Below are 12706 nucleotides of genomic sequence, written 5' to 3'. Positions count from 1 at the left end.
GTATTTCATAATAAAAGAAAAAGAAAATATTCTTGGCTGGAGTTAACGGTCAATCAATGTCTGATCGGTGGCTATTTTTCTTATGTAACATTCCACCGTAAGGAAATCATGATGACTCTATTCTCTGGCATGAAATGTTAAGGTAAACAGTACAGTAATTTTGCTGTTTTTTTTGGTAAGACAAGGCGAGGAATTTTATATCATTTGATAATCGGAATTTTTATATTTGTTAACCTCGTTTATCTGAAATTGAATGGGAGACTTAGATACAGTATTTGCTTTTGTTAAGAAATATTTTTTTATATCGGTTTTTTTTTTTTAACAATTTTAAGGATTTTTAATAGTATTTATTGTTGACCAGAAAAATCGCAATTTTATATTATTTTGATAATCGGAATTTTATATAATTTTGATAATCGGAATTTTATATCATTTTAATAATCGCAATTTTATATCATTTTGATAATCGGAATTTTATATAATTTTGATAATCGGAATTTTATATCATTTTGATAATCGGAATTTTGTATCATTTTGATAATCGGAATTTTGTCATTTTGATAATCAGAATTTTATATCATTTTGATTATCGGAATTTTATATCATTTTGGTAATCGGAATTTTATATCATTTTGATAATCGTAATTTTGTATCATTTTGATAATCGGAATTTATTATAATTTTGATTATCTGAATTTTACATCATTTTGATAATCGGAATTTCATATTTTGATAATCGGAATTTCATATTTTGATAATCGAAATTTAATTTTATATCATTTTGATAATCGGAATTTTATATAATTTTGATAATCAGAATTTTATATCATTTTTATAATCGGAATTTCATATATTGATAATCGGAATTTTATGTCATTTTGATAATCGGAATTTTATATAATTTTGATAATCGGAATTCTATATCATCGGGCACACAATTCAATCTTATTTCTCTTCATCTTATTTTGTTAAAGTTTTCATAGTTTATATATGAAATATTTATTTTAATGTTACTGTTCTTAAAATATTTAATTTTTCCCTGTCTCCTTTCCTCACTGGGCTATTTTCCCTGTTGGAGTCCTTGGGCTTATAGCATCCTGCTTTTCCAACTAGTATTGTAGCTTACCAAGGAATAATAATAATAATAATAATAATAATAATAATAATAATAATAATAATAATAATAATAATAATAATAATAATAATAGAAATGTTAATAAGAATCTGGTTACGATTTCATTTTCGTCAGCATTACAAAGAAAATAGTTTTTGACATTTCTTAACAAATGCCAAGAATTGGATGGATAAATTCAATCATGTATACAGTTATACAGTCAACAAATTGAAGCAATTGTATCATAAGAGACTTTTGTATATGATTGTATTAAAGTGAAAATTGCCTACAACGAAAATTCACTAAATCAATAATTGAAAAGCAATTTTGTTGATAATGTATAAGAGTTAATGGAATTTTATAATTACCACCTAATTTTTATATAATTACTATTACTGTAATGGGTTAAAATAACACTTTGATTTATTGTTAAACTGACTGAAGCATTGCAAAATTGCAACACCGTGAAATTGCTTTGACAAAGAAGTTCAATCATGCACCAGAGGTCTGAAAATAGATGCTCTACCTTCACTGATTCGCATGCAACAACAACAACAACAACAGCAGCAGCAATTTGGTTTTCGTAAAGGCCTTGGAGCGTGTGATGCCCTTTTTACAATCTCCAATGCTGTACAGAAAGCCCTTGATTGTGGGCAGGAAGTTCGTATGATTGGCCTTGATTTTATTGCTGCCTTTGACCGTGTTAATCATGAGGCCCTTGTTTTCAAACTCAAACAGTTGGGAGTGAGTGGGTCGTTTCTTAGCATCATTATTGAATTTTTAAGTAATGGATCGCAAAGAGTTGTTGTTGATGGGCACCACAGTGAGTATAGGAATGTGATAGCTGGTGTTCCTCATGGTAGTGTTCTTGGCCCATTACTTTTCATACTGTATATATATGACATACGGTTTAGTCTAGAAAACAAGCTTGTTACATATGCAGGTGATACTACTCTCTTTGCATCAATTTCATCCCCTGAATGTAAATCTGGGGTTGGTGAATCCCTTAATAGAGATCTAGCTAAAATTAGTGCATGGTGCAAATTATGGGGTATGAAGTTGAATCCTAACAAAACTCAAAGTATGATTGTAAGTAGGTCAAGGACCGTGGCTCCTCAACATCTGGATCTCAGCATTGATAATGTTTCTTTAGCTTTGTATGACTTAAAATTTTAGGTGTGATTCACGACAGCAAATTTACTTTTGAGAAACACATTAAGTCTGTGTCTTCTTCAGTTGCACACAAAATTGTCAGAAAGTCTTTCAAGATTTTCGGTGATCAATCTATTCTGAAGAAGTGTTTTAATTCTTTCATTTCACCTTGTTTCGAGTATTGTTCTCCTGTCTGGTCTTCAGCTGCTGATTCTCATCTTAATTTGTTGGACAGGAACTTACGGTCTATTAAATTTCTTATTCCTGATCTAGATATTAATCTCTCTCTCTCTCTCTCTCTCTCTCTCTCTCTCTCTCTCTCTCTCTCTCTCTCTCTCTCTCTCTCTCTCTCTCATTCAGCCGCTTTTTCTAAGACCTTTTCCCTTCCACTCCCTTACATAAAGCTCTCACACATCTATGCCAGCCTTCAAAACACAATGTAAACAATACCCAGAGAGAGAGAGAGAGAGAGAGAGAGAGAGAGAGAGAGAGAGAGAGAGAGAGAGAGAGAGAGAGAGAGAGAGATATGTTACCCAATATCTCGTTAAAGGGAATTCATCTGTGATTGAAGGAGAGCTGCAATAGAGCTTGCAATGAACTCAGTCTGATTGTTCCCTCGAATCTCCTTTTCATTTGTCGTTTGTCGTCTCGGTCGTAATTTTTTAATTTTTATATTTTATTATGAAATACATACGTAAATAATTTTTCACTTTACATAGAGTGCATTTACAATTGAAGAAACTATAGTCAATTTTGTTTAATGGGGCGCATTTGCACCGACTCGCAAGGGTGCCCTTTTAGCTCGGAAAGGTTTCCCGATCGTTGCTTGGTTGGAGAAAATAATTCTAACCAATCAGCTTCTAGGAAACCTTTCCGAGCTAGAAGGACACCCCTGCGAGTCAGTGCAAATGCGCCTCATTAGAAAAATATTGACAATATATATATATATATATATATATATATATATATATATATATATATATATATATATATATATATATATACATATACATACATATATGTATATATATATATATATATATATATATATATACAGTATATATATATATATATATATATATATATATATATATATATATATATATATATATATATATATATTATACTCCTCCTAATATCTAGATTCTCTCTACCTCGAGATCAGAGACCCAAGGGGGATTCAACTCAAAGATAATAGCTTCTGGTCTGCCGGGGAATCGAACCCGGGCCCGAGAAACTGAGGTGACAGTGGCTAGATGGTATATCACTGTCACCTCAGTTTCTCGGGCCCGGGTTCGATTCCTCGGCCGACCAGAAACCATTAACTTTGAGTTGATTCCCCCTTGGGTCTCTGATCTCGAGGTAGAGAGAGAATCCAGATATTAGGAGGAGTATAATATATGGATTATATATATATGCATATATATATATATATATATATATATATATATATATATATATATATATATATATATATACTGTATATATATAAATCTATATATAATTTATATATATTCTATATATAAAAAAATATATATATATATATATATATATATATATATATATATATATATATATATATACTGTATATATATAAATCTATATATAATTTATATATATTCTATATTTAAAAATATATATATATATATATATATATATATATATATATATATATATATATATATGTTTATGTATATATATATATATATATATATATATATATATATACTGTATATATGTATATATATTCATATATACTGTATATATATGTATATGTATATATACATATATATATACATATATATATATATATATATATATATATATATATATATATATATATATATATATATATATATATAATTTATATATATATATAGTATACATGTATATATACATATATACTTTATACATATACATATATATTTATTCATATATATATATATATATATATATATATATATATATATATATATATATATATATTCTAGAAAGCGGTTTTCGGTATAACACATGATCTAGAGATAAGGTAGTGATATAAGATTAGGCCTATTCCATAGATTCCGTTTTATAGGCCTAGTTTTGTAGAATTTCTTTTTGTAGTCTAAGTATGGTGTTCGCTATTTGCTATAACGATAGAATAAATGTAAAGGAATGATAATAGTTTCTTTAACCAAACTGAAAATTGGCTTTTAGGCCTATTTAGGTATGTTATTTTACTTTCAAGAAAAAGGATATTTCAGTGACGTATAGAACTGGAAGACAGCATCTCCCCGGTCAAACTGAGATCTATTCCGGAAAGCTAAAACTACTGACAGAGCTTCGATCAGAAAGCATCTATAACATTTACAACGCTTACAGTAGGCTTAAATCACTGTCAGATCTTTTTACATATTGCTGTGAAAATGAGGAGGAAGATTCTACCCCTTTTAGGAATATAGAAAAGATTGAATTAATTGAGCTTCAACAAACCTACGAAGATCTAAAGAAATAATAGAATCCTTTTTATTCAGTGAAATAAATTTACGAAAGAAAAAAAAAATATCAAAACTGATGTGGAGGAAAAGACAAATCTGTCTAAGAGGAAGATAAACTATACATGGATTGTCTGTTTTGATGTTGTTACTGTTTTTGAGATATTTTATTAATTGTTAATTATTTCTCATATCGTTTATCTATATCCTTATTCCTTCCCTCACTGGGCTATTTTTCCCTGTTGGTGCCCTTGGGTTTATAGCATTTTGCTTTTCCAATTAGTGATGTAGCTTAGCTAATAATAATAATAATAATAATAATAATAATAATAATAATAATAATAATAATAATAATAATAGTAAGAAGAAGAAGAAGAAGAAGAATAAGAATAAGAATGATAATAGTAATAATAATAATCTTCGATACAATATAGGAACCCGGAACGCTCGAAGACTTTCATATTCCTGAAGAAATTTTGGAATCATCAACTCCATCGCCGGATTTCCCGAATGCTTCTCTCCTCTCCATTCAGAAGACGGTGTTAAATAATAATAATAATAATAATAATAATAATAATAATAATAATAATAATAATAATAATAATAATAATAATAATAATAATAATCATCATCATCATAATAATAATATTAATAATAATAATAATAATCCTCGATGCAATATAGGAACCCGGAGCCATCCGGAGAATTGGTGATTCCGAAATTTCTGCAGGAATTTGAAAGTCTCCGGAGGGCTCCGGGCTCTTATATTGCATCGAAGATTATTATTATTATTATTATTTTTATTATTATTATTATTATTATTATTATTATTATTATTATTATTATTATTATTATTATTATTATTATTATTATTATTTAACGCCGTCTTATGAATAGAAAGGAGAGAAATGTCCGGGAAATCTGGCGATGGAGTTGGTGATTCCAAAATTTCTTCAGGAATTTGAAAGTCTCCAGAGAGATCGTACAGCGGCAACAATCGTTTTTTTTTTTTTTTTTTTTTTTCAAAATAATGATGATACAGATCCCAGTATCTGTGTTATTGAATATGACTTACACAGTTAACAAAGCGTTTTCACTGTTTATGGATATCATCGGGACCCTTAAAGGAAAATTGTACTGGCCTCAAATGGCAGGATCGGCCCTTCTAGAACAGAATCTCGCTTGCGAGGATATGACCTTAGAACTTCAGGGACAGCTGCGAGCTCTTCAGGAGTCGCGGGTTTTCAAATGGTTTTCGTGGCTACTCCCAGAGGCGCCGCGATTTGAAGACTACCCAGCAGTCGCCTCTCAGGATGGAATCCTCGGCAGGTGGTTGCGGCGCTGTCCTTGGGTTGGGGGCTTGTGGGAAGCCCGCGAGGAACTACAGCGGTGCGAACTTGGTTTGCATCAGATGGAGAGAGAAGCTTTAAGATTCAAAGACGAATTGAAATCAACGTGGTTCGTTGGCAAGATTCTCCCCGAATTTGACTTGGGACAAAGGATGGAAGAATCCCTTTCTATTGGAAATAGGAACTACTACATCGGTGGTATGGCTGCAGCTTCCGTCATATTCGGCGGAATTATGCTTGCCTGGAGGAGGAGGAGGATGGCTGAAGAAGACGTGGACAGCAGCTCTTTCGAAGAACATGTTCCAGAATTGGAGCACTTAGGCGAAGATCTGTTGGACGGAAATGAACAGGAAATGGAAACCGAACAGACTACGCTCTTGCAAAATCTCAAGGATGAAAATGATGAGTTAAAAAGACAAATTGAAGAAATGGGGAGAATAGTAGAAATAGACACAAAACTGAAAAATAAACAAGTCAACGAATTGAAAAATGAGATAGACGAATTCAAGAGAGAAAAAGAAAAGCTGGAAAGTGAGTGTGTCGGAAAAGACATCCAGTTGACAGAGCATGGACATTTGCTGGAAATTCTCAGGAAGGAGAATACAGAAATGAAGAAGGAAGAAATTCAAAACAGAGAAGAGGTCAGCGAATTGAAAAAGGAGATAGACGAATTCAAGAGGGAAAAAGAAAAGCTGGAAAGTGAGTGTGTCGGAAAAGACATCCAGTTGACAGAGCATGGACATTTGCTGGAAATTCTCAGGAAGGAGAATACAGAAATGAAGAAGGAAGAAATTCAAAACAGAGAAGAGGTCAGCGAATTGAAAAAGGAGATAGACGAATTCAAGAGGGAAAAAGAAAAGCTGGAAAGTGAGTGTGTCGGAAAAGACATCCAGTTGACAGAGCATGGACATTTGCTGGAAATTCTCAGGAAGGAGAATACAGAAATGAAGAAGGAAGAAATTCAAAACAGAGAAGAGGTCAGCGAATTGAAAAAGGAGATAGACGAATTCAAGAGAGAAAAAGAAAAGCTGGAAAGTGAGTGTGTCGGAAAAGACATCCAGTTGACAGAGCATGGACATTTGCTGGAAATTCTCAGGAAGGAGAATACAGAAATGAAGAAGGAAGAAATTCAAAACAGAGAAGAGGTCAGCGAATTGAAAAAGGAGATAGACGAATTCAAGAGGGAAAAAGAAAAGCTGGAAAGTGAGTGTGTCGGAAAAGACATCCAGTTGACAGAGCATGGACATTTGCTGGAAATTCTCAGGAAGGAGAATACAGAAATGAAGAAGGAAGAAATTCAAAACAGAGAAGAGGTCAGCGAATTGAAAAAGGAGATAGACGAATTCAAGAGAGAAAAAGAAAAGCTGGAAAGTGAGTGTGTCGGAAAAGACATCCAGTTGACAGAGCATGGACATTTGCTGGAAATTCTCAGGAAGGAGAATACAGAAATGAAGAAGGAAGAAATTCAAAACAGAGAAGAGGTCAGCGAATTGAAAAAGGAGATAGACGAATTCAAGAGGGAAAAAGAAAAGCTGGAAAGTGAGTGTGTCGGAAAAGACATCCAGTTGACAGAGCATGGACATTTGCTGGAAATTCTCAGGAAGGAGAATACAGAAATGAAGAAGGAAGAAATTCAAAACAGAGAAGAGGTCAGCGAATTGAAAAAGGAGATAGACGAATTCAAGAGGGAAAAAGAAAAGCTGGAAAGTGAGTGTGTCGGAAAAGACATCCAGTTGACAGAGCATGGACATTTGCTGGAAATTCTCAGGAAGGAGAATACAGAAATGAAGAAGGAAGAAATTCAAAACAGAGAACAAGTCAACGAATTGAAAAATAAGGTAGGTAAATTAAAGAGAGAAAAAGAAAAACTGGAAAGTGAGTGCGTCGGAAAAGACATCCAGATGAAAGAGCTTGAAAATTTGTGTGAAATTCTCAAAAAAGAGAATGAGAAAGGGAAGAAAAATCAAATTGAGAAAACAGTAAACCTGAATAAATTGAAAAATGAAGTGGGCAAATTAAAGGCAGAAAAGACGAAATTGGAATCTGAATGTGTCCAAAACGAGATTCAGAAGAAGAGACTGGAAAATTTGCTGGAAAAACTTAGAAAGGAAAATCAAAGTGGAAATGAATGGAAACAGGAATTTGAAGAACTGAAAGAAGAAAAGGAGAAACTTCAAGGAAAATTGGTGCAAGAATATGAAAAACTAGAATTTGTCTGCAAAATAAAAGACCTCGAAATAATGGAACAAAAGATGATTGCTGAAAAGTTTGAAAGAGAAAATGAAAAAATGAAAAAGGCGCAAAGTGAGAACACGGAACAACTGAATAAATTGAAAAGTGAACTTTGTGAACTTAAGGCAGAAAGGAAGCTAAAAGCTGAGGAGGAGGAAGAGCGTAAAACCGAGAATAAAGAGGAACATAAGAGGAAAAGCTTATTAATGGCTGGATTAAGTGCGCAGATGAATAATAGGCCCAAAGAGGCTGTAGATATCTTCACCCAAGCCTTGGCTGTGGAGACTGACAACGACGAAGGAATGGCTCTTCTGCATGTCCTTCGAGCTGAAGCGAACGCAGCCACTGAGAAGCCTCCTAATATGGATATTGTATTAGACTGCTCCATGGCCATCGAGAAAGGATGTGAAGGATGGAAAGCGTACATGTTACGAGGGCGGTACCTCGTCAAACTCGGCATTTTCGACGCGGCCCTGAAGGACTTCGAAACGGTGAAGGTGAAGAAAAATGAGAAATTTTCAAAAATCGTTGAAGATACTAAGGCACTGCAGAAGGAATGGGAAGACAAAGGACACTATGCGATCCTGGGTTTAGAAAAGACAGCCGCGAAGGCAGAGGTTATAAAATCCTTCAGGGACCTGTCTATGGCGTTCCACCCAGACAGACATCGGGACAAACCCGAATTCCTACAGGAGGCATTCGAGGAGAAGTACAAAAAGGTGGTCAACGCGAAACTGATTCTGGTGGACGAAAGGAACCGAAGAGATTATGACGAAGAGCTACGCCATCAGGAGGAATATGAACACTGGGAGACAGGTGGCGGCCAGTGGAATCGTCAGGAGCCAGGGCAGTGGAACCACGGGCGGCAGTACCACCAAGGACGCTCCAGATGGGAAGAGCATAGGCAGTACAATCAAGGACCAAGAAAGGAGCAACATCGTCAAGGGAACAAACACCGATATTATTATTAAGGATATCGCAATGTGTAAAGGAACGATCATTGCAGTTTAGTGCAGGGAGCGTGAAAAAAAAATGAAAATGAAAAAAAAAATTAAAAAATAAAATCCAAAAAAAAATAAAAAACCAAAAATCCCAAAAAAATATAAAAAATAAAAAATCCAAAAATATATATATATATATATATATATATATTGTGGAAACATATTTTTAGGATAAGTTTCAGTTGAATTTTTCAGTTTAGTGCTGTGAATCGAAAAAAAATGTGTAGTGGAAACTATTTTTAGAATAAGTTTCAGTTGAGTTTTAGTTTAGTTTAGTTTTTAGTTTTAGTTTAGTTTTGTAAGGAAATAAGTTTTCCAGTAATAGCCATTGAGAGACGGACAGTCAATTCCAAGTGGATTTCGGCCTTCCAGACCAAATGGAATAATCTACAAGATGGACTCAGCAGAGGGAAGAAGTTCCACTTGTTTTGGAATGCACTGTTCCTTGATAAAGATTCACCTGTACTGTTTCTTTATCAGGTGGACAGATGCAGAAGAAACAAGTATGACTTCTTTTAGTACGCTGTGTCCCCTCAAGAAGCTTCCATTATCCTGGAATAGTGGATCATGAAAATGTTTAGTGCTGTGAACAGGAAAAACATAGGAAATAGCAGTTTAGTGCAGTGAACATAGTAAAAATGAATCTCCAAAAATGATTAAAAAATTGAAAAATGAAAAAAAAAATATAAAACAAAAAATCCAAAAAAAATAAAAAAACAAAAATCCAAAAAATATATAAAAAACCAAAAATCCCCCCAAAAAATATATATATATAGTGGAAACATTTTTAGGATAAGTTTAAGTTGAATTTTTCAGTTTAGTGCTGTGAATCGAAAAAAATGTGTAGTGGAAACTATTTTTAGTACGTTGTGTCCCTTCAAGAAGCTTCCATTGTGCTGGTGTAGTGGAACCGGAATATGGTTGCTGCTCTGAACACAGGAATAAATAAAAGATCCAAGAAATAAGGTGGATTCCAGCCCTCCAGATGTAAATGGAATAATCTACAAGATGGACTCAGCAGAGGGAAGAAGTCCCACTTGTTTTGGAATGCACTGTTCCTTGATAAAGATTCACCTGTACTGTTTCTTTATCAGGTGGACAGATGCAGAAGAAACAAGTTTGACTTCTTTTAGTATGCTGTGTCCCTTCAACAAGCTTCCATTGTGCTGGTGTAGTGGATCAGGAAAATATTTAGTGCCGCGAACAGGAAAAAAATAGGAAATGGCAGTTTAGTGCAGTGAACATAGAAAAAATGAATCTCCAAAAATGATTAAAAAATTGAAAAAAATGAAAAAAAATATAAAACAAAAAATCCAAAAAAAAAAAAAATAAAAAAAAATCCAAAAAAAATATAAAAAACCAAAAATCCAAAAAAAAAATATAAATATATATAGTGGAAACATTTTTAGGATAAGTTTCAGTTGAATTTTTCAGTTTAGTGCTGTGAATCGAAAAAAATGTGTAGTGGAAACTATTTTTAGTACGTTGTGTCCCTTCAAGAAGCTTCCATTGTGCTGGTGTAGTGGAACAGGAATATGGTTGCTGCTCTGAACACAGGAATAAATAAAAGATCCAAGAAATAAGGTGGATTCCAGCCCTCCAGATGTAAATGGAATTATCTACAAGATGGACTCAGCAGAGGGAAGAAGTCCCACTTGTTTTGGAATGCACTGTTCCTTGATGAAGATTCACCTGTACTGTTTCTTTATCAGGTGGACAGATGCAGAAGAAACAAGTCTGACTTCTTTTAGTATGCTGTGTCCCTTCAAGAAGCTTCCATTGTGCTGGTGTAGTGGATCAGGAAAATATTTAGTGCTGTGAACAGGAAAAAAATAGGAAATGGCAGTTTAGTGCAGTGAAAATAGAAAAAAATTAATCTCCAAAAATGATTAAACAATTTAAAAAATGAAAAAAAAAATATAAAACAAAAAATCCAAAAAAAAATAAAAAAACAAAAATCCAAAAAAATATAAAAAACCAAAAATCCAAAAAAAATATATATATAGTGGAAACATATTTTTAGGATAAGTTTCAGTTGAATTTTTCAGTTTAGTGCTGTGAATCGAAAAAAAATGTGTAGTGGAAACTATTTTTAGAATAAGTTTCAGTTGAGTTTTAGTTTAGTTTAGTTTTTAGTTTTAGTTTAGTTTTGTAAGGAAATAAGTTTTCCAGTAATAGCCATTGAGAGACGGACAATCAATTCGAAGTGGATTTCGGCCTTCCAGACCAAATGGAATAATCTACAAGATGGACTCAGCAGAGGGAAGAAGTCCCACTTGTTTTGGAATGCACTGTTCCTTGATAAAGATTCACTTGTACTGTTTCTTTATCAGGTGGACAGATGCAGAAGAAACAAGTCTGACTTCTTTTAGTACGCTGCGTCCCTTCAAGAATATTTCATTATCCTGGAATAGTGGATCATGAAAATGTTTAGTGCTGTGAACAGGAAAAACATAGGAAATGGCAGTTTAGTGCAGTGAACATAGAAAAAAAGAATCTCCAAAAATGATTAAAAAATTGAAAAAAATGAAAAAAAATATAAAACAAAAAATCCAAAAAAAAATAAAAAAACAAAAATCCAAAAAAAATATAAAAAACCAAAAATCCAAAAAAAATATAAATATATATAGTGGAAACGTTTTTAGGATAAGTTTCAGTTGAATTTTTCAGTTTAGTGCTGTGAATCGAAAAAAATGTGTAGTGGAAACTATTTTTAGTACGTTGTGTCCCTTCAAGAAGCTTCCATTGTGCTGGTGTAGTGGAACAGGAATATGGTTGCTGCTCTGAACACAGGAATAAATAAAAGATCCAAGAAATAAGGTGGATTCCAGCCCTCCAGATGTAAATGGAATTATCTACAAGATGGACTCAGCAGAGGGAAGAAGTCCCACTTGTTTTGGAATGCACTGTTCCTTGATGAAGATTCACCTGTACTGTTTCTTTATCAGGTGGACAGATGCAGAAGAAACAAGTCTGACTTCTTTTAGTATGCTGTGTCCCTTCAAGAAGCTTCCATTGTGCTGGTGTAGTGAATCAGGAAAATATTTAGTGCCGCGAACAGGAAAAAAATAGGAAATGGCAGTTTAGTGCAGTGAACATAGAAAAAATTAATCTCCAAAAATGATTAAAAAATTTAAAAAATGAAAAAAAAAAATATAAAACAAAAAATCCAAAAATAAAATAAAAAAACAAAAATCCAAAAAATATAAAAAACCAAAAATCCAAAAAAAAAAAATATATATAGTGGAAACATATTTTTAGGATAAGTTTCAGTTGAATTTTTCAGTTTAGTGCTGTGAATCGAAAAAAAATGTGTAGTGCAAACTATTTTTAGAATAAGTTTCAGTTGAGTTTTAGTTTAGTTTAGTTTTTAGTTTTAGTTTA

General features: G+C 32.8%; 1 protein-coding gene across 1 annotated transcript; it reads left to right on the top strand.

Annotated features, from left to right (window-relative positions):
- Positions 1-7705: 7705 nt before the first annotated feature.
- LOC137646155 (dnaJ homolog subfamily C member 3-like) lies at positions 7706-9292 on the top strand. Its single transcript, XM_068379356.1, has one exon. The coding sequence runs from the start codon at positions 7706-7708 to the stop codon at positions 9290-9292; it is 1587 nt and encodes a 528-aa protein (XP_068235457.1).
- The last annotated feature ends 3414 nt before the right edge of the window (positions 9293-12706 follow it).

This window comes from Palaemon carinicauda, chromosome 1 (assembly GCF_036898095.1).
Source record: "Palaemon carinicauda isolate YSFRI2023 chromosome 1, ASM3689809v2, whole genome shotgun sequence".
Classification (NCBI taxonomy): Eukaryota; Metazoa; Arthropoda; class Malacostraca; order Decapoda; family Palaemonidae; genus Palaemon; species Palaemon carinicauda.
The sequence above is the reverse complement of the archived record's forward strand: the minus strand, read 5'-3'. Positions and strand labels throughout refer to the sequence as shown.